At 43.8% G+C, this 22742-nt stretch overlaps 1 protein-coding gene across 4 annotated transcripts in view; it reads left to right on the top strand.

The window, feature by feature from the left end:
- Positions 1-22742, top strand: part of ADGRB3 (adhesion G protein-coupled receptor B3) — a 452998-nt gene that overhangs the window by 207386 nt on the left and 222870 nt on the right. For all 4 annotated transcript variants that reach the window (XM_081905943.1, XM_081905944.1, XM_081905942.1 and 1 more), the window contains 2 exons: positions 6148-6216; positions 8488-8596. In XM_081905943.1, the coding sequence (XP_081762069.1) occupies positions 6148-6216; positions 8488-8596 (178 nt within the window). The remainder of the gene's footprint in view (positions 1-6147; positions 6217-8487; positions 8597-22742) is intronic.

Genomic DNA, 22742 nt, shown 5'->3' with positions numbered 1-22742 from the left:
TTCCCACTGGAGCGGTACCTATTTATCTACTTACACTTTGACATGCTTTCGAACTGCTAGGTTGGCAGGAGCAGGGACCGAGCAACGGGAGCTCACCCCGTCGCAGGGATTCAAACCGCCAACCTTCTGATCGGCAAGTCCTAGGCTCTGTGGTTTAACCCGCAGCGCCACCCGCGTCCCTAGGTGCTGCAAAATTCTTAATAGGAGAGAAAACAACATCAGCATTTGAGAATATGGGGGGGGGTACCACTAATTCTGTTTTTTAGAGCTTGTTGGCTTAAAATCACATTGCTTTTTAGATGTTTTGCATTGTGCTAATAAGACATTTAAAGCTAAATTAAAATCAATAAGGCTCTCTGGACATTTTTAACATGAAAGCCTTTTCTTATGGCCTTTAATTAACCTTTTAGAAGTATGGACACGTTTAGGGGATGTCTGTGTTAGCCTTATAATCTTTTATGCTTCCAGAGGTGTTGGGAAGGGAATAATTATAGAAATGAAGTTATCTCTTTAGGGAGGAATATTGTAGGTTAAGCTCCTTCTCATCTCATATTCACACTCTGTTTTATAATGGGCTATATATTACTGCTGTTCCAGTGATGCAGTGTAGGATATTAGAGGGGTGTGTTACATATTTTCTGGCAAATATATATCCCCAATGTAAATTCAATGAACAGTTTCCCCACTGCCTTGATATTGAAGACTGGATTGAGTCTTTAGAATTGTCTTTCCCGTTTCTAATTAGTCAGTTTAGTAATTTTTGCACTTGTGAATTTTCTAATTAAGGGTTTATTCACATTATGATGCCACTTAATGGCTTTCCAGCAATTTCGGAGAAGGGTTTTAACTCAGTTGTGGAGCACATGCAGGGCACACAGAATGTTACAGGTTCAGTCCCTGGCATCTCCAGGTATGGCTGATAATGGTCCCCTGCCTGAAATCAGTGTACACAGTACCAAGCTAAATAGAAGAATGGTTTGGCATGATATACGGCAACTTCCTATAGTCTATGTTCAGGAAAGGCCTCTTTGTTACCTGTTTTAAATCACCCTATAGCCCAAATTCAACCAACATTCAACTGGCATGCATCCAGAAAGTCCATCAAAACCTTCATTATGTGAAATCCTCACCCCAGTTCAATCCCCTCTAAAAATAAGTTATGAAGACAGGTGTTTGATATGAAATGTAATGGTAGTATATTAATAGACTGTTATGTACTGAAGTTCTCACCCTGGGCCAGCAGGGGGATACCGTAGATAGTTATGCAAATGAAGGATCGAAAGTGACATTCAGTGACTGGCTAGTTACAGAAAATGGTTACTGTTGCATTCTAGTGGAGTTCTATATAAGCAGGCTGACTGAGCTCCTCAGTTCAGTTCTGTTCCAGCTTACAAATAAAGAGCTGCTTTGGAAGAATCGCTGTGTCATCTGATATGTTCGCCCACAACTTAACATAGACAATCCACAGTGTGTGGTGTGTCAGTTGCAGAAACAGGCAAGGTGAACACCACAATGTACTAAGAGATTTTGTTATTAAACTTTTGGCAACAATTGGTTTAGCTGCCATGTTGCCATGAATATATATAATTAATGGAATTAACATTGACAAACTTTAAGTATGTTTAGACGTAACTGCGGTGCAGAACTGGTTTTTTGAGTAGTTTTATGTGTCTTCTGTAGAAGTAGGGTACTACAGTGGCACCTCGGGTTACATATGCTTCAGCTTACATACGCTTCAGGTTACAGAGTCCGCTAACCCAGAAATAGTGCTTCAGGTTAAGAACCTTGCTTCAGGATAAGAACAGAAATCAAGCTCCGGCGGCGTGGCGGCAGCAGGAGGCCCCATTAGCTAAAGCGGTGCTTCAGGTTAAGAACAGTTTCAGCTTAAGAACAGACCTCCGGAACGAATTAAGTACTTAACCCAAGATACCACTGTATGCACATACCAAGATTATATTGGTAGTGATGAAGTATTTAAACTCTTCTCTGCATTATGAATGATTACTTGGAAACAAATTCCAGGGTGTTCAAAAAGAGTCAGTGATCTTTAGCATGTGCTTAGGAGAGGACCTCCATTATGACATAATCCAGAGCTGCTTTCATGATGTAGTTGTGAAAGTGAAAACCTTTCCCCCACACTTATAATCAAGTGTGAAGGATTGGTGTGTGTGTGTTTGATCATATGAATTTTAACTTTAATCAGTCACTGTGCAAAGTCACTGAGTGATGTGAAAAGCTTTCCTCCCCATGCGGAGATGTAAAATATGGAAGACAGAAAGGTTAGTATTTTAAATATTTATTCACACAATGCAGAAGGGATGTGCTTCAGCCTCCAGAGAGTATTCAGGATTTGAGCACAGATTTATTTGTGGTTTGGCACTCTCACGTCACATTCGCAACAACGGGTCTAGACACAAGATGACCAGACTATGCCCTGGCTTTGAAAACTTAGATTTATTTTGACAGCTAATATTTAGAATGCCAGCATGCCATAATTTCTGAAGAACTGAGGGCTAGATTATGCATCACAAACATTGAGTTTGTGTGCTTAACTCTTCCTGCATCTGCCTCTTTCCTCCCATAGTTTCTCCCTCCAGATCCTGTTAATCTGCTTGGATTTCTGGGTGTATGTATGTTATGTCACAGGGGAAAATGGACCCAGGCAGCAGATGAAGAAAAAAAGAGGCAGGTGGGAGAAAGGTTAAGACCCTTCTATCCACCACTTCCCCACCCCTAGGAAATCATGTTTACCCCCACATTGCTTTGCAGCCATTTGGCAGAAACCCAGGTTCCCATATGTCTTGTTCTGCCCTTAATGACACCTGTTATGAGGGTCAGTACAATGTGTGGCAGCACCTTAAGCAGCCATCCTACTACTGCTCTCATCTGTCACTCCTTCACCTCTCCTCCCTTACTTTTAAATTGTTTTGCCATTGACAATGTGGGGGTAGCATGGGAAGTCTCTCCACTTTCTGTGAGCGAGGGGGTCCTTCCTCAGAATGAGGCATTATGGGTAAGGTGGTCCTGGAGAGTGCCTGTGCCACTGCCACTTTGTCAGGACAACTAGAAATTCTCTTTACAGATTAGCTGGAGCTCTCTCTCTCTTTTTAATAAGCATTTCTAGCTGCTGAGGTAAAGCTAGTGAGAGCCAGTGTGGTGTAGTGGTTAAGAGTGGTAGACTCGTAATCTGGGGGACCGGGTTCGCGTCTCCGCTCCTCCACATGCAGCTGCTGGGTGACCTTGGGCCAGTCACACTTCTCTGAAGTCTCTCAGCCTCACTCACCTCACAGAGTGTTTGTTGTGGGGGAGGAAGGGAAACGAGAATGTTAGCTGCTTTGAGACTCCTTCAAGTAGTGATAAAGCGGGATATCAAGTCCAAACTCTTCTCTTCTTCTTCTTCTCCTGGTCACCTCAGCTATAAGACCTTGCCCTTAGAAAGATACATGAGGATGAGATGGGCACTTTGCAGAACACTTTGACAGGAGTCTTTCTCAGATGGGTGGCGGTTACAGCAGTGGCGAGCCACGATCATCATCATCATTTTTTATTTGTATGCCTCCTTTCTATAGTTAAAAAAGAATGCTCAAGGCGTCTTACAGCATATCAAGATTTACCTAATTACAAAAGTCATAAACAATAAATAAACCACATTAAAAAAATACAGAACCAAATGGGAAACAATTTCCACATAAATAAAAATCTAAAACTAAGAATACAGCATTAATGTCACAGTTTAAAATGACATAGGTAAAAAATAACAGCAATTTAAACAAAAAACAAAACAAAATGGAGCCCGTTCTGCCCAGCACCTCATGATAGGGCCAGCCCTGTCTAGCAACATCTATTTTCATTTTGAAAAGGTGATTGGAACAGAAGGAATATAGAATGAATATATTGTGTTCACATTTGGTTAAGCACAGTGCAAAAAACAGTACAGTTTGGCTTCTTTTTGACCTTGGATCAATCTGAAGGCCTGAATTTTAAAATGTAAATAGTAACAGGATAATTGACAGACTATGGATAAACCTGGATTACTTATAAAAAAAAAGTTATCGAAACTGAGCCCAACTTTTACAGCTAAAGATAGAAGTGGTATAAATGGATTGAAGTATTTATTGTGGTTAAAAATAGAGTTTTGAGAATAACTTGAAAGCAACCAATTGACAGAAAATGTGGTATTTAAAAGCTACCTAGTACAATCCTAGATGTGGACTGTCCAAGATGTGGTTCATGTAAATATATTCCAGTAAGCAGGCTATAGAAACTAATAACTTAAGCTCAAAAAGGTTGAGAAAAGTATATTTTTATATTTCAGTTTCTACTTCTGACAGAAAAAAGTGTGTAATGGCATTTACAAGGCTGAAACTTTTAACTGGTTTACCGGGTGGAATAGGATTGTGCTGCATAGGTTTGGTTTATTCATTATTGGCGGGCAATGTTAATTAATGAGACAAAATTTGTGAAGAAACAATTCAGGGACACAATTGTTTGCTCTTGTAGTTAAGACCATTTTGGGGACTTCCGGGTTAGCGCGATCTGGAAATGGCGGATTCCCTCCGAGCTGCGGAGGGAATCGGCTCCACGGAGGACGGGTCTTGCCGCGCCGGTGACGCGGGGACCCTTAGAAACCGCAGGCGCTGAAGCCTGCGGACGGGAAGACTCGGTGGGCGCCTTAAGCACCCCCCCGACCCTTGAAAAAGGGTACGGAGGGTGGTGTGGCGCTGAGAGTCGATCGACACCTCGGTGGAGCGGAGCCGCGAGCCACGACCGGAGAGCGCTGACTTTCTCCCTGGAAATTTGGATCGAAAGAATTAACCCGTGAGTAAACGGAATTTGGCTTTAAGAAATTTTCCCCTCGAATTTGAGACGACCGGAGGGTGTGCTAAAAGGGAGTCCGCACCCCCCCCCTAATTACAGACAATTTTGAAGCAAAGTTCAGAGAACTAAGGCGGAAAAGATACACTTATACATTATAAAAGAAACTTCTTCCACGATTTAACAAAAGAAGTGCTGTGCTGGAGAGTGAGGAGAAATTCTTTGTGAAATCCCCCCCCCCGGGACCAGGGAGAGTCCCGTGTTTGAGTCACGAAGATAATCACGAAGAGATATATTTAAAAATATCAACTATAGGTTAAGAAGAAGAAACTAAAATTTGCTGAGCGAATCATGGGAATAGGGATGTATGAAGAGGGGGTGGGGGGGAGTCCGGGGAATAAGGTTAAGAAAATAAGGTGTTGAGACGATATCTGTTTTGTTTTTGCTGTATTTTTGTGTGTCTGTCTTTAAAAAAATGTGAAAACCCAATAAAAATTATTATAAAAAAAGACCATTTTGGTACTGGCCACATAACAGGGAATGAAAGACAAAATAAGAAAAATGGCCTTTCTTCAACAATGGATTGCAACTTTTGCTTAACAAATGGTAGCTTTTCTTAACACTTTAGAAAGGCCTGCATGGTTGTGATAACATGTGAACTGATTGCCATAGATGGCAACCTCACTAGTCCATACAGTTCAATATACAAGTTTGTGTCCTTATAGCACTCCATCTGTTAAAAAAATCATTTTAGATAAGGGTATTTTTTTTTTATCATACTGATTTTGAAATGTATGCAATGCATTATAAACCCATACATCCGGGGGATGGGATAAATGATAAATTTGCTTCCTAGAAAATCTCTCTCATGTGAGCATTTCTGTTACCACAGATGCTCATATTCTATCTTTAAGGTAACTGCAGCAGCCAACAGAATTTAAAATGACCAATGGAAACAAAATGTCCCTGATAAGTTCATTTGAGTATTGACAGAAGTATACTGGTACAGGTGAAAGCCAAAAGAAATCACAAACCCACAACTGTTATTTTTTACTTGGGCAGGGGTAGCCAACATGGTACCCTCCAGAGGTTTTAGACTCCCACTTCCATCAACCCCAACCAGCATGTCCATTAGTCAGGGATGATGGGAGTTGTAGTCCACAACGTCTGAAGAGCAGAACATGTGCTACTGCCAACAGAGGGGGACACTCCATTACCATGTTTCAGCTGCAAGCCTTATATAAAGTAGCATCATACATACTACAAAGTTTTTATTGTATTGCATGCTATATATTTCTGTTATATAAGCTCATTGTCTTCTTGAATTTTCAGAACTTCTTTCAAATAGTTAGTAACCTTCTGGATGAAGAGAACAAAGAGAAATGGGAAGACGCGCAGCAGGTAAATTTGTGTAGATTTACCAGTCATTTGCTGATGGAAAGTTTGCCCCTTACCTGGCCTAGAAAGAATGACATTACTTGTGTGCATTATTTAAGTGGTTATTTATCATTGGATTAAAACAGGCAAATTGTTTAGGACTGAATGCTTGTCCGAACAAATAGATTTTCAATACCCACACACACTTGGAAAAGGAAGGTGCTTGTTGGACCACATTAGAGAGAGCATTCCAAGCTTTTGGTGCACCTACCTTTCTTACAGGTAATGAGACAGAGAGCATGTCATCTCTACCAAACTCATGGTTTGAACAGAGAGAAAGTAGTTCTTCAGCATTAAAGGTTAATGCCATGACTTTAAATTGAACTTGGCAATAAATAGATAACCAATATACATGACCTAAGTTCCCATTGTCTGTTTTGGCAGGAGATTCTGGACTTACGAAAGAAAGACCTTCAGATAGCACATAGTTAATCTTAGGAACTTTGTTTCTGCAGGACGGGTGGTGAATACTATCTTAGATGGGGATTAGACAAATTCATGGAGGTTAAGGCGATCAATAGCTATTATTCATAATGTATATATTTCAGGCATTATAGGTTCAGAGGCAGCATGCCTTTGAATTTCAGCTGTTGGGAAACAACAGTGGGAGAGGGATGATGTGCCCTTGACCCTACTTAGTGGGCTTCCAATAGGCAAATGATGGGCCACTGTGGGAAGCAAGATGTTAAGACTAAGTGGGCATTTCTTCTGATCCAGCAAGGCTGCTCCTATGTAGTCATGCAGTCTGTGAAAATACATTTGCCAAGAGCATCCCTGTTTTACCCCAACGTTGATAAAAATATGTTCAAATATAATTCCAAAGAATCCGACTCCTCCTCACATTTTAAAAGCTATAGCAGCCATTCATACAAGTATGTGTACATTGTGCGTGCACATGCAGACAACCTTCACAACTGCATAAACTGCATGCATTTGAAATAGATATTCTTATTTTATCAAGCTTTGTACGGCTGCTGTTTTATTAATGCTGTTTTTGAAGCTGTTTCTTAATGTCATGGTGATGTATGTATATTTTAACTTTTTATTCTACTTTTGCTGCAAGTTGCCCTGGATGCCCTTAACAGGTAGAAGGAAAAGGCATAAGCTTTCAGTAAATAAATAAATCCCTGCCAAAAAGTTAGGACATTTGTTCTATCAAATGGACTATGGAGCGGTATCTTTCTCAGATTCAAAGCTGCACAGTTAGTCATGTCACATCCAGGAAATCATGTCGTATCCAGGAAAGAAAATAGGACGAGACTCTCCTAGGTTTGCACATATTTAATTCAGAGTGCTTGAAAGAAAACAGAATGAGATTGCTTAGCTGGAAACAGCTCGCTTCCAACAAGTTGCCATTGTTTAGATTAGGTAAAATATTCATTGTGTATTATAAACCATACATGCATATTTTATGACCCATGAGATGATGAACTTCACATGAAGACTTTCAAAAGTCCTTCCATAGGATTAACCAGGTTAGGATGCTCTGTGTGTGTGTGTGTGTTTTGGTGGGGAGGGGGATAGTTAAAAACTGCAGCACATTTTCTTGGGGTTGGGTGGGAGTGGATGAACAACTGAGCAAGAACAATTTGTACTGCCGTAGATTTTTACATGGGAAAAGGCACTTTTCTAAATTCTCCCACAACCAGCAATAGCCCTTTCATATAAAGTCAGCATGGCAAGCCCAAAGTAGACATTTTAAATCATCACAATTATTATCATCATTTTAATTTTTTATTTACAGAAAAGCAGTAACCCTCCCAGACTGCAGCAAATCATGGATAAAATAAAGAAATCAAAAGGATGCATCCCAAGGAACGCCCATCCTTTTTGTTTCTTGCAAAGTTGCGCTTTGTTGGCAGTGTTGCTCAGGCCTTCGCCACAGATGTAATCAGGGGCACACTGGCTCTGAGAGGTGTCTGGCATCATCATCCATGGAGAGAGGGCTTTACGCTTTGCTAAAACTGCCCACCCCATGGTTGCACTATGCAGATGGGAGAGATCAAAGCTCCTCTATCTTGATGCTTGAGTACACATGATGTACCCTAAAGGCTAAAATAAAGCTTGCCTTTTAATCACATGTCACTGATATACCGATTTCAATCTGATAACAGTTTCCGATTCTGATAGTTTTGTTATGCTGGACATGCATGTGTTACATTAGTTCCATTGTGTGTGACCGTTTGTTTGTTTTGAGGTCTTGTAGTAATTGTGTGCCTGACCTTCATTTTTTAGATCTATCCAGGCTCGATAGAACTAATGCAGGTGATTGAAGATTTTATACACATTGTTGGAATGGGGATGATGGACTTTCAGAATTCATACTTAATGACTGGAAATGTAGGTAAGAAATAGGAATTTCTTTTATCATATATACTTATATGTGATACGTTGAAAAAGTATGCATTGTATAAATACTGCTTCTCTCACATGTAGAACCTAGATCCACCCTCACTTCCAAACCTACCTTTTGCTGTTAAGCATTGTACAATATATGCGTCATATTCCTGGTGGGATCTTCTTAGAAAGTGGGTATGGTTCTTAGGAAGTAAAATCTTGCATTCTATCGGAAACCAGGTTACCACACTTTTATTCACAACAATAGATTCCGCAGCATTTCCAATCATGTTACAATGCTATGGTGGCCGCTTTGCATCGCTGAAAATAAGATATTCATAATCAAAAGTGAGAGCCCTAATCTGCATAGATTTGCACATACTAATTTACAGGTATACATGAAAATTGAAAATAATTACTAGAATTTAAATTTCACCGAAGGTGAGCCCAATCCATTTCCTATTCAAGTCAGCCTCCACCTTAAAAAAACCAACACCTTACACTAATTTGCATATCACCCAAATCAGTTCTTGTTAAATTAATTACAGCCCAGATGATCCAGATCTTGCTCCACACACAGTTTCTCTTAAATTCATCCAGATCTCTTCCATTATTCAATCTTCATATCATCACCTTCCGTAAATCAAATTGAATTCAAAGTAAATAGAAGGCGCATTGCAATTCCATTCAGAAGAAGGATTCTTACTATGAGCTGAGGGAGCTGGTGGGTGATTTGTTTGTCTTTCTCCCTATCCCAATTCGTTTACCTGCAAAGGCAAAATGTCAGCTGACCTGCACCACGCAAATCAGAATCTCAATGCCTGGCAGGAGGAAGGAGGCCATTTCCATCTATTTCCTGAAACCAGGGCCATTTTAAGCATATCCGGCACCATGATGCAAAGCTCCCTCCGGCACTCCCCCCCCCCTGTTTCCCAGAGTTGTCCACCATTTTTTTAGGGAGGATGGTGCTGCCAGCGAAGCTGGAGGAGGCGGACAGCAGCTGGAGGGCAGCTCCTCCGGCAGGGAAGAGGCGGAGGCTGGACACAGCACCCCCCGGCTTAGCTGACCGCTTTGTGCCATGGTGGCCACGGCAGAAGGTGGCTCCGGGCGTGATGCTGCATGGCAGAGGCGGGCAAGGGCAGTGAGCTGATGCTGGGAGGTGCCGCGTCCAGCCTCCGCCTCTTCCCTGGCACCCTCCAGAACTTGGCGCCCTGGCACCCCGCACCACTAGCCTCTCTGGGTAAGACGCCCCTGCCTGAAACATTGTCCCTGGAAAGAAAGTCAAAATGATGTGGCTTTCTTTCCCAGAGCAAGCCAGTGTGGTGTAGTGGTTAAGAGCGGTAGTCTCGTAATCTGGGGAACCGGGTTCGCCTCTCCGCTCCTCCACATGCAGCTGCTGGGTGACCTTGGGCCAGTCACACTTCTTTGAAGTCTCTCAGCCCCACTCACTTCACAGAGTGTTTGTTGTGGGGGAGGAAGGGAAAGGAGAATGTTAGCCGCTTTGAGACTCCTTAAAGGGAGTGAAAGGCGGGATATCAAATCCAAACTCTTCTTCTCTTCTTCACTAAGATTTCAGTTTTGCATAGTCCATTAGTGTCTGACCAACAACTGACAGGTGGCCCATGAAAGGTGCCCCCCAACCTGCATAGAACTGGAGAAGACTGGATATGCTTATCTAGCACATATATAACATTATCGCAAAAGAAGGTCCGCCCCACCCCCACCCCCAACGCAAGCTAAAACACCTCACACACTGGTGCCAACCTATTTTGACATTTATAAATCAAATTGACATTATCTGAGAAGTTGTAATTGGGTGGTTTCCTGTGTTTGAGCTACATTTGAAATTTTAGAATGAGGCACATTAATTTTAAAAATGTCACGTAGAAGTGTCTTTAATATAAGCGATACTCCAGCTGCTCTCTTTTCATCACAGAGCCCCAGTTTCACTTCAGTATCAATCAGTGCTTAATAATCACATCCCAGGTTGGGTGTGCCTGAATCAGTGTTCCTGCCACTGGGCTGGAATAATTAACACTCCTTACGCATGTATCCCCTAAACATTTACTGCTATGCTAAATGTAACTCCAAGGTGCTAAACCATTAGTTATGGAAATATACATTCCTCCCCTCACAAAGTTAATAATAGGCCTGCCACTTCAGGTTTCATTTAATTTTATCTCAGCAAACAGGAAAATAAATAAATAAATAAATAAATCAGTTTGGAGGCTGGATAACAACAACCCTTGGCCTAATTTTATGTAGCCTTTGATGAGGAGGGCTCAAATGGGGAGAAAGAGGGAAGAAGGGAAGCTGGAGTGTATGGGGCAATGGAAGGAAGGAGTGAACCTCATTCAAGCAAAGAGTTCAGCCCTCTGGCAGCCGCCCCCCCCTCAGAGAGCCTGGTACATGGGGAGAAAAAGAGAGTGAGAGAGGTGGCAAAGAGCAGAGTAGGTGCCCAGATTTGGGTGCCCAGTTGCGCGTGTGCACAACATGATGTCATGACATCATGTGCACGTGTGCTGGCACTGCAGTGGCAACTAGGCCAGGGCCCCCACCTCTGCCACAGGGCCTTTGTTTGCACTCCGCTGCCCAACCCCTGCCATTCCAACCAGGCCAAGGACTCCACTACGAGGCCTCCACTGAGGCCACAGCTTCACCCTGGAAGCATGGCTGTGGCCACAGCAAGCCCCAACAGAGGCCTTGCAGCGGAGGTGGAGGCCCCAGCCCAGTCGCTGCCACCAGGGGCGAACGAAGGCTAAGTGACACCCAGGGCAGGGCAAACCGCCGGCTGTGCACACGTTGCGCTGCTATGTACGACGCATGTGTGGCGTTGCTACGTAGAGCACATGTGTGGCATTGCTACGTGCAGCGCATGCATGCAACACCCTGCATGCATTGTACGTAGCGGTTTGACGCTGGTGCCGCCCAAGCGCTGTATGGATGGTGGTGGTATCCTCTGCTTGCGGCTGCAGACATGAAGTGAGCATCCTCCACATGCAGCTGCGGTGGTGGCGCGATGGCTGCTCGTGCTGCCGCACCCGGGGGCGACGGGGCAAGCACCCCACAGGGTGCCTTCTTGTCAACTCCCCAGACATGGCACCTGGGACGCACTGCCTCCCCCCTTGTGACGCCCCTGGCCGCCGCAGCACCAGAGAGCCAGCGGAGGTAAGGCAGCAGGTGGCAGACAGAGGCAGAGGAGCATGTGCATGCACAAAGTGATGGCTGGGCACCCACAATAGAAATTTTGTGGGTGCCCAGGCATCCAGGGAACCCCAGAGATGGCACCAGTGGTACAGAGATAGAAAAGGGAGTGCTAGAAGGTCAGAAAGAGAGAGGGTTGCCACAGAGAGACGGGGGGACAGGGCTGTGCCCTCTTTTGGTTGTGGCTTTCTCCACTCTCAGCATACTTCAGGCATGAAGCCCACAACAAGATTGCAAGGTCTCCTGAACTACTGTAACCAGCCTGCACAATTGCAGGAGATCCTGTCTGGCAGCCTGAGAGTAATGGTATTCAGTTATGTCCATTATGGCCACATGCAAGCAACATTGTAGCTGAGATCAAGGGGTCTCTATCCAGTGCTGCATGGTGTGTCATAAGTGTAGCTAGCAAGGAGTCCACTCCCTGGCCTACAAACAGTATTCCCACCTATTGACTGTGTCAACTGGACCTATGCTTCTCCTGGAAACAGCGTGAAAATGCTGATTGGAGGAACAAGCATATCTGTGTTGGGAGGTGGATGCAGCCAGCATGATTTGCCACAATAAATTTGCACACTTGCAGAAGCCTTTTCACAGTGGCATTTGAGCTTGGTGCAAATTGCTTCACTGTCTTTTATTAGGTGTTTGGGTTTGGTTTGGTCTTTTAAAGAAAAACAAAATAGCCTGCATATCGCAAACTGTGGATATTTCCATACATCATTGCAGTAGTGTAGCTAATGAAGAAGGCTTTGCTGCCACAGCCTTTCCCTGTGTGCTCTGACAATCCTGCAGACATGAGAAGCAACTGGTTCAGGACTTAGAATGCCCTTGAATGGATGTCTGAGGTTAATAGAATCAATAAGTAGTAGCAGAATCTGAGAGGCTAAACAAAAGGAAAGGAAATGGTTATTAAAGATACTGCACCTAGCAACAAGTCCAATCATATAAAACGCTTCAGTGGTGCTAAAAGAGCAGAAGTCTGCTCTTATACCTACCAATCAGAGGTCGTTCAGGAAGAGTGAAATTGGCACTGAAAAACACTATTCATAATTTTCAGAAGGTCAGCAAAATCAATTTTGAGGCAAATACTGTTCTGAAAGTACTGATTATGACAGAATAACAAGAGGTGAGAAGCTGCGTCTCTGGGCATTAAAAAAAAAAATAGTGTGGGAGAAATGAGACGCCGGTTGCTTAAACAGCTGTAGCTAAAATGCTGATACACTTAACATGCATATTCACAATAATTGCCTGCAGGAATGAGGTGTGAATTTGCAGAACGTCTGAAAACTTAACAGCAAAGTTATTGCTTTGTCAGTTATTTACACTTACGCTTTAAAAACAACAATTACTACTACTTTTAGAAGTAGACATGACAGAATATATGTGGCATGTTTGTGATGTAGTGGTTAGAGTGGTGGACTAGGGCCTTGGGAGAGTTCAAATCCCCATCCATCCATGCAGTTCATTGGGAGCCCTTGGGCCAATCATCATTTCTCAGCCTAAATTACCTACCTCACAGGGTTGTTGTGAGAATAAAAATGGGGAGGGGAGAACCATGTATACTATATTAAGCTCTTTGGGGCAGGGGGAGTTGGATATAAATGTGGTAGGAGCGGTATTAATTTAATTAAAATACTTTTGTTGAGACATAGTCCAGCCAAAACTAGGCATACAACTCAGAAAACTCTCAGATGGATTGTGCTCTTAGGTACCAGAGCATTATTTCTACAGTAAATACCATTGTTTCTTTTAGGAATTGACCATGACAGTACTTGTTTCAGAGTAAGAGTTTGCTCAGAATCACAACACTTGCATTAGGAAGTTATTGTGGCTGCTTTACGAAGCTGGCAATACAGTATGTTGTGTGCATGTGTTTTGGCTTGTGTCAGGGACTGCTACTTTTTGCTAAAACAAGATCAAGGGCACAGCTATGTTCCGTGAATTAATTATAGTGCCCAATTTAAATACATATCTATAAATCATTTGGAGCCCTTGCTCCGAGTGGGGTTTCATCTGGATGTGCTTATGAAGTATATACCAATAAGTATCATATTCTGTTTTCAATGTTTATGTGTCCAGAAAGACACCAAGGATAACTAGTTTTCTTTTGCTCCAGAAAGATGGATCAGAATAATTTTTCTGAATCTTAGATCATGCTGTTTCCATTTTGCACTGTAAAAGGAAATGAAGGCATGTGGTTCAGAAACATGTTAAAGTTTCATTTTGTTTTTGTTCTTATGAAAGGCAGCATTATAGGATGGCACTTAAATTATTTTTACATAAGAATTACAATTTCTTCCTGCAACACATATGCAGTCAAGGCAATGCATATGCATCCTTTTCCTATAGGCAGTATTTCGTCATTGTCATTAGAATTGTTAACACTCCTTATTAGTCATGATTGCCAGGAAATAAAAAAACACCCATCAAGTGTGAAAATGGAAGGTCGATAGAGTGGGATGTTCACATTATTCTAAAATTACATGGTATATATACCAGGGTAGACTGGAGTCTGGCTTCTGCTGATATCCTGTTTGCTAGACCTGGCTTCCATACCTTCCAACATGTCCTAGATAAAAACAGAGAATCATGGTTACATTTAAGACCCTTGTATCCCCATTAGGCTCTCTGCCTGAGTGGTGTGCTTACACACATACTTTGCCGAAGGCTATTCTCTAGCTTCTGTACATTAAAATTGACAGTGAGAGTTTGTGCTTTAAAAAAGAAAGTTGAATGGAATGTTTAATCTCCCAGTGGATCTGGTGGCACTTGCTATGGCAGTGTTTCCCAACCTTTTTTGGGCAAAGGCACACTTGTTTCATGAAAAAAATCTCGAGGCACACCACCATTAGAAAATGTTTAAAAAATTAACTCTGTGCCTATATTGACTATATATAAAGTAACTCTCTTTAATAGGCATCAAATAAACACAAAGAAAGTACCGTATTTTTCGCCCCATAGGACGCACTTTTTCCCCTCCAAAAATAAAGGGGAAATGTGTGTGCGTCCTATGGGGCGAATGCAGGCTTTCTCTGAAGCCTGGAGAGCAAGAGGCATCGGTGCGTACCGACCCCTCTCGCTCTCCAGGCTTCAGGAAGCTGTCCGCAAGCCTTGCGCGCCCGGCAGGAGCTCCCGCCCAGCGCGCAAGGCTTGGGGCGGCAGCCTGTTGCCCGAAGCACAGGGAGCCCTCCGGAGGGCTCCCCGTGCTTCGGGCGAGTGTCTGCAAGCCTTGCGCGCCCGGCAGGAGCTCCCGGCAGGCGCGCAAGGCTTGGGGCGGCAGCCTGTTGCCCGAAGCACAGGGAGCCCTCCGGAGGGTGCCCCGTGCTTCGGGCGAGTGTCTGCAAGCCTTGCACGCCCGGCAGGAGCTCCCGCCAGGCGCGCGAGGCTTGGGGCGGCAGCCTGTTGCCCAAAGCACAGGGAGCCCTCCGGAGGGTGCCCCGTGCTTCGGCGAGTGTCTGCAAGCCTTGCGCGCCCGGCAGGAGCTCCCGCCAGGCGCGCGAGGCTTGGGGTGGCATCTGTTGCCCGAAGCACACGGAGGCCTCCGGAGGGTGCCCCGTGCTTCGGGCGAGTGTCTGCAACCCTGCGCACCCGGCAGGAGCTCCTGCCAGGCGCGCAAGGCTTGGGGCGGCAGCCTGTTGCCCGAAGCACAGGGAGCCCTCCGGAGGGCTCCCCGTGCTTCGGGCGAGTGTCTGCAAGCCTTGCGCGCCCGGCAGGAGCTCCCGCCAGGCGCGCAAGGCTTGGGGTGGCATCTGTTGCCCGAAGCACAGGGAGCCCTCCGGAGGGCTCCCCGTGCTTCGGGCGAGTGTCTGCAAGCCTTGCACGCCTGGCAGGAGCTCCCGCCAGGCGCGCAAGGCTTGGGGCGGCAGCCTGTTGCCCAAAGCACAGGGAGCCCTCCGGAGGGCTCCCCATGCTTCGGGCGAGTGTCTGCAAGCCTTGCGCGCCCGGCAGGAGCTCCCGCTGGGCGCGCGAGGCTTGGGGCGGCAGCCTGTTGCCCGAAGCATGTGGAGCCCTCCGAAGGGCGCCCCGTGCTCCGCGCTGCCAGCTGCCGCCCGCAAGCCTTGCGCTCCCGGGGGGAGATCCCCCGGTGCGCAAGACTTGCCAACACCAGCGCCGAGCGGCGATGGGATTTGGGAGGGAGCTTGCTCGCCGCCCCGCGTGTGCTCGCCGCCGCCGCCCCGCCTCTCGCCGCCGGACTCGCCCGCCTCCCTCCCACGGCACACCAGGCAACGGCTCGCGGCACACTAGTGTGCCGCGGAACACCGGTTGGGAAACACTGTGCTATGGAATAGCTGCAATTCAAACACATTCAGCAACGTGTACTGTTGGGACAAGCAGTTGTGGGAGTTGAAGGGAAGCCGTGCTCTGGCATTTCCTGTCTGTCTATGTGCATGTACACGTGTGTGCATTATAGCCAATCTGCTCCCTGTTCGAGAGATTTAATTCCTGAAGGCCAAACTTCTCAACTAAAGCAAAACCAAGACAAAACAAAGGCAGTGATTTACCAGAGACAGGGCAACATACATGGTTTTGATGTTAAGCCATGCCTCCGGCCAACTGGATAGATCGGCTGGGGGTGTGACGCTGTCGGGACTCCCCTATGACGCAGGAGCACTGCCACGCCCCCGCGGTGCATGGGGAGAGTGTGTGGCCTAGCCACAACACCATCCCACAGGGAAGTGGAGCAGCCTTACTTCCTGACATGAATGTTAAAGGGAAGCCTTTTTTCATGGGGTGCAACATACCTACAAGTGCATTGTCATATGCAGAAACTGCAGCACTTGCAACATTTGCCTGAGGCTCTGGCAGGTAGATGCAAAACACAACAGGAGCCAGGAAGGAAGTAGAGAGCTCTAGCCTACTGCCGGAAGAAGGAATCCTTATCCCTTGCCTCATTTCAATAGATTGTTTTCTGAACTGAGATTCCTGAATGGCAAGGGGATGAACTACATGATCCTTGAAGTCCCTTACAACTCCACAATTCTATGATCCAATTAATTCAGGTCGTTTTCTGTGTCACCAGTTGTTCTTCTCTAGTTTCTTTTCTTTTGAAACAAAGAGAAGTGAGCCTGATTATAACAGGTGTTTGCAATAATTACTCCGTCCTAGAGCAAACTCAGTCATATAATTGATTGTTCAGTTTTGTCACATAACTTCATCAAATATTTTGGTACTGGTACATCATTTCTTGCTAATGATCCGCTCATACTTCTTCCCCCCACCTCTCGTTTAATGTTTATGTGGCTTTTTCTGTGCAGTCTTTTCAAAAATGTTTTCTAAGCATTTGTAGGCAACTTGTTATGCACAATGTGCAAAAAGACCCACTTCTCTCCTTGATGATCATCAAACACCCTTTAAGGATGCTTCATTGCCATGCAAGTGGAATCAGCCTCTTTTCACATTATTGTACCATAACTCAAAGATTGAAATAATCTAGGCTTATATTGAAGGTGTAGTTTGGAGGAGGATACTGCTCGACTGCATTAAATTCCTTAACAATATCTCATATTGCTCCCAATCTGTTACTTTGGAATCAGATCAAACAGAGGTGGCCATTATCGCCGCTCCTTTTTGCTGGGTTTGAACATCTTTCATGAATTCTTGCTGCTTGAGTGCTGCCGTTATTATTTTGCTTCCAAGGAAGTACCACTTAAATGTTTGGGGAGTTGGAGACAGAAAGCTAATTTAGAATTATTTTAAAAAAATACTATTCAGATATTGGTCACATTGTAAACACTTATAAAACATAGCCATTGCGTGTGAGGTGAGGTGCGGAGGCTTAAGAGTGGAAGGCTGGAAAATACCCTTTTCTATTAAGTAGCATTTCTATAATCAAGATGTGTTGGAGAAAGGTGACAAAACGCAATTGTGCTTTTTGATTGTCTTGCTGCAGGGGGAATGATTTATTCTGGGTAAGCAACCAGGATCATGATTTGCAAATGATATGCACATGGAAATTCTGGAAAGGCCTTTTTGTATTTGTATTCTGCCTACGTAATGATGCAGAATGGATCTAAGTATGGCATGTGAATACAACAGGCTTCCAAGGTGGTGGTGGTGGTGGTAGTGCCGGGGAGCTTTGATCCTTTCGTTATTTCCAAATCAAATAATCATAACAGGACACACAAACCATGTTTTCACTATTATTACCAATGTTTGCGACTCAAAGAAAAATGACAATCTCTCTAAAATAAATAGCCTGTCATTTAACATCCTGTTCAAAACAGCTACAGTTGTTTCATCCAAAAGATTTATTAGCCACAGAAAATTAAAATAAATGAAAAAAATATATAATAAAATACGTGACATACCCACTTGCCTGGGAATAGGCCTCGTTGAAGTCAATGGGATTTAGCAGACCTTTATAGGGTTTTTGCTGTAAGACAGTAAACATTAACACAGTAAAATGGTAACATTCTAGCATGGAAATATAAAATGGACTGATCTAAAATGCTGGAACAAATGAGAATATTTTCACCTGGTTCTCAACAGAAAGCAAGGGTGGCACCCAGCAAACCTCCCTAGGGGAGAATTCTGAAGGCAGAGGACCACAGTGAAGAAGGCCCTGTCTTTGGTCACCTCTCACTATATTTTAGAGGGTGGATGGGCTCAGAAAAGGGCATTAATGATTCTCAAGCCAAATTATGCATTGAGAAAATAGTTTGATGTTTGTGCATTCCACACTAAGAGAAGAAGATCAACTGTCCTATATGGGACATTAACAGCATCCCTTTGCCACAAAGGGCAATTTAAGGAAACAAGCGCAGATCTCCAGGTTGCAACCAAGCAAACTTTACAACAGGAATGGGTCAGGGACCAGATGTTGGATTCCAATTATTGCTGACCTTTTGGTGTGCTGGGGTGGGGCTGATGGAAGTTGGCATCCAACAATATCTGGACAGCTACGGGTTCCCCCCTCTCCACTTTACAAGTTTGAAGCCTGTTTGAATGGATCCAAACTAAATTCTTGGTGAATAAGACCATTAAGTGTTGTTCATACTTGCTTTATCTCTTCATTTGTGACACGGTCACTGAGCCTAGATTTGAGAAGTTGCTCCTATGCAGCTCATCTTTGGCTTGGCATTCCTTCATATACAGAGAATAACTTCCAGCCTGAGATTTTTCTTCGAAAGGCAAGTGGTTGCTCTTTGAGAGCAAATCCAGGTCACACAAGTGGATCCACATAGCAGACAACAACTACACATGGAGTAGCCTGTCATAATCTGACAGCTGATGAGACTGGAACAGAATAAAAGTGTGTAAGGGACGCAGGTGGTGCTGATCAGAAGGTCAGTGGTTTGAAACCCCACGACAGGGTGAGCTCCTCTTGCTCGGTTCCAGCTCCTGCCAACCTAGCAGTTCAAAAGCACGTCAAAGTGCAAGTAGATAAATAGGTACTGCTCAGGCGGGAAGGTAAATGGCGTTTCCGTGCGCTGCTCTGGTTCTCCAGAAGCAGCTTTGTCATGCTGGCCACATGACAAACACCGGCTCCCTCAGCTAGTAAAGCGAGATGAGGTCCACGACTGGACCTAACAGTCAGGGGTCCCTTTACCTTTTTAAGATATAAAATATGCATGCCAGAAGCACAGGCACAGCTAGGTTTTGCTACTAGTTTTGTGTTTAAGCAACTATACGTACTGAATTTTTCAACACAGACAGACACCATTTTGGTTCTTTAGCAAGGAAAGTTGAGGACGTAGAAATAACAGTTAAGTGCTGGTACATCTGTGCCCCCCCTCCCAGTGTGGTCCCTGGCTTGAAGTTCAACAGGTCTTGTTATACCATACCAGTGCTGCAGTGATGACTGCATCTCTCTCTCCCTCTCTCCCTCTCTCCCTCTCTCCCTCTCTCCCTCTCTCCCTCTCTCCCTCTCTCCTTCTCTCCCTCTCTCCCTCTCCCCTTCATTGCCAAACCTTTATCAGGCATTACAAGTATAGGCCATCATGAAACGGCATATAACATCCATATCTAAAATTTTAAAATATATACAAATAAACAGCCATGTAAAATGCATAATAACAGGGATTTTCATTGGAGTTTCTTATATATACACAGAGAGAGAGAGAGAATGCAGAAACAAGGGAGCCTAATGGTTCTTAATGGTGCCTATTGTTTGCCACCTGTGAAAAGACATGGCGATGGAAGATTGTTGCAATGGTCTCTGTAACTTATAACTATGCAGGACCAGGTTATATTTTGAAGCTCGTCCCTGGAACCTGAGCTTAGTGAATAACTCTGCAGGTGCATCGGCTGTGTATGTAGATTGTGTTTGCCATTCAGTAGCTTTTTCTCAGCACAGCGTTTTGCTTCCTCAGATAATTTACCCTTTATTTTCTCTATCACCTTAACTTTAAATGGCACCTGAATAAAATGTTACCTGGCAGCTACTCTGGGTCCTTTGGAAGGGAGGATTGAATAACAATGTAATAAATGAAATGAATTTTTAAAAGTGGGGCATAGCCATCTTATCGGGCAAATCCCCATTCTTTACCTTGTTATTTCCAGAGGCTACTGTAAGGGTGTGCCTGTCTCTTTTAAACCATTAAGCTCCAAGACCCAAGTTGCTGTCCTGCATGTGTGTGTTACAAGTCACCACCTCCTATCCATTCCCTGTCCTAATACTAATGTATGACATCACCACAGAGTTCTTTGGAGGGGGTGGGGCAGGGAAATTTTCTCTTTGTGCCATTCTGCCTCTAAGCTTCAGAAAAGATTATACTTTTTGCATAATACTTTGCTGAACTATAAAGAGCCATGATCAGGCTGTAAAGAGTTCACCTAATAGAGAACATTAGTGATGGGTTAATTTTAATGACAACCACATAAGTGGTGGGGTGGAGAGATTCTCAGCATCACAAATGAATTAAGTAAATTTGCACTGGTGACATCTGGAAACATATATTGTAACTATTGGTTCTCTGACCATTTTTAGATCACTAAATCTTCCCTCAAAGCAACAATCTTAATGGCTTTGATCTTTTAATCATCTCCTGTATTTTAGACAACAAAGCTTTTATTTTCCATAATAATGTTTACTGTGCCTCTTGGAACATTCAGGTGCCTTGCATTTTTTTTATTTTTTTGCTTTGATTTCAGTGAATTTACTAGCCAGGATATTTTGTTCGGGGGGTGGGGTGGGCAGGGAGAGGCACTTTGTTTAGAGATCTTACCTGTGTTTATATAAAACATTTTTCGCCATATCACATGTGAGAACTTGGGTCCAGGGGGGAAAATGCATATGTCTGGCTAAATGGTATATTGAGTCCATTCCCTGCCAATCACTGTTTAGCAGTACTTTATAATGGTACGAATTATAGCAATTAACCTAGTATTGTTAAGTTGTCAAAGGGCAGCCTAAGCAGGTAAATATAAATACAGAAAAATAAAGCAGAATCTGCTAGTGGGCCCCACAGCATCTCTAACAGACAAATGCAATCTGTTTTTCCAAGTTCTAGGGAATAAATCAAATAGATTTGGAGTAATAAAGCAAGCCATGGAAAAGCCTTTAGCTACATGCGTAAACTAATAATTGGTACTCTGCTGGTGTTTTGTGTGCTAAACTGCATTGAGAGGCACCTTTTAAGCCTCTTAAAAAGGTACATAAATGCTGGCATTAAAAATAAAAATCTGTAAATCCTCATTTCCTGTAATATTTTAACACCTTTTAAGACTTTCCCCCCCCCCCTCGCAAAAAGCAACAACAGGGAGAATGGTTGAAGGGGCACAAAACTGTTTTCAACACCCACTGCATTTAGCTTAGCACTAGTAACAATTAATGAATCACAACGTGCATGTTTATCCATTCCATATGCCATCCTGGGCTACTTTGGAAGGAAGGGTTGGGGTATAAATTTAATAAATAAATAGACAGGAAACAAGGAACACTCATGCCAGGAAACATTCACACCCATATTACAAAATGTTTATCTTGCTTTTGACTGTTCTTTTTTTAAAACAACAACAATACAATGTGAATGGGGTGGGTGGTGGGAGAGAGAGCACATCACACCACAGGAGGTAAAGAGTAATACAAAATTCTTCTTAACCGCCCAGTTAAGAGGTGGCAGAATTGCAGATCCCAAAGACAAGGCAAAAGTGTAGTGCAGCTTCCAGAAAGTCTCTTCCAGGACTCTACAAAATCATTTTTTTAGTTTTTTCCTGCCCTCTTGTTCTCTTGGTAATTTAGAGACAGCAGACCCAAGTTAGTGTTTGAAGTTCATTCCTATAGCTGCGTTGGTAGAGTATGAGACTCTTAATCTCAAGGTTGTGAGCACAAACCCCACATTGGGCAAAATATTCCTGCATTACAGAGGGTTGGACTAGATAACGCTCGTGGTCGCTTCCAACTCTACAGGTCTATGACTATATACGATAATCAAGGAAAGCTTACAGTATCTGCTCAGAAGTAAGCTGCACTGACTTCAGTGGGACTTACTGACAGGTAAGTGCCTACAGCAGCAGAGGGAAATTCAAGTTACAAGAAAGGAGATTCCAACTAAGCATCAGGAAGAACGTTTTGACAATAAGAGCTGATTGATAGGGGAACAGTCTCCCTTGAAAGGTGGTGGACTATTTCCTAGGTTGGATGGTCATCTGTCATGGATGCTTTAATTGAGATTCCTGCATTGTGGGGTGTTGAATTAATGACTTTCGGGGTCCCTTCCAACTCTACAATTCTACGATTCTATGTTACACCCAGCTATTCCTAACTTTACCTCCTTGTTTAATTGTTTTTAGTAAAAGCAGCCTTGGACACTTGGAGCTGTCTGAGGTGCTGAAACTCTAGCAGCCTTGCTGTCACACCATCCAGAGGTTTACAAGGATTAGCTGGTGGAGAAGTAATTTTGTCCTCCAGAAAACAATTCAATAATCTGGGATTTTGATGTAGTGCTGAGTGATATGTAAGCTTTTTTTTAAAAAAAAAATATTCTGTAAATGCTAATGAAGCTGAAGAT

This window comes from Podarcis melisellensis, assembly GCF_964234715.1.
Source record: "Podarcis melisellensis genome assembly, chromosome: 3".
Lineage (NCBI taxonomy): Eukaryota > Metazoa > Chordata > Lepidosauria > Squamata > Lacertidae > Podarcis > Podarcis melisellensis.
The sequence above is the reverse complement of the archived record's forward strand: the minus strand, read 5'-3'. Positions and strand labels throughout refer to the sequence as shown.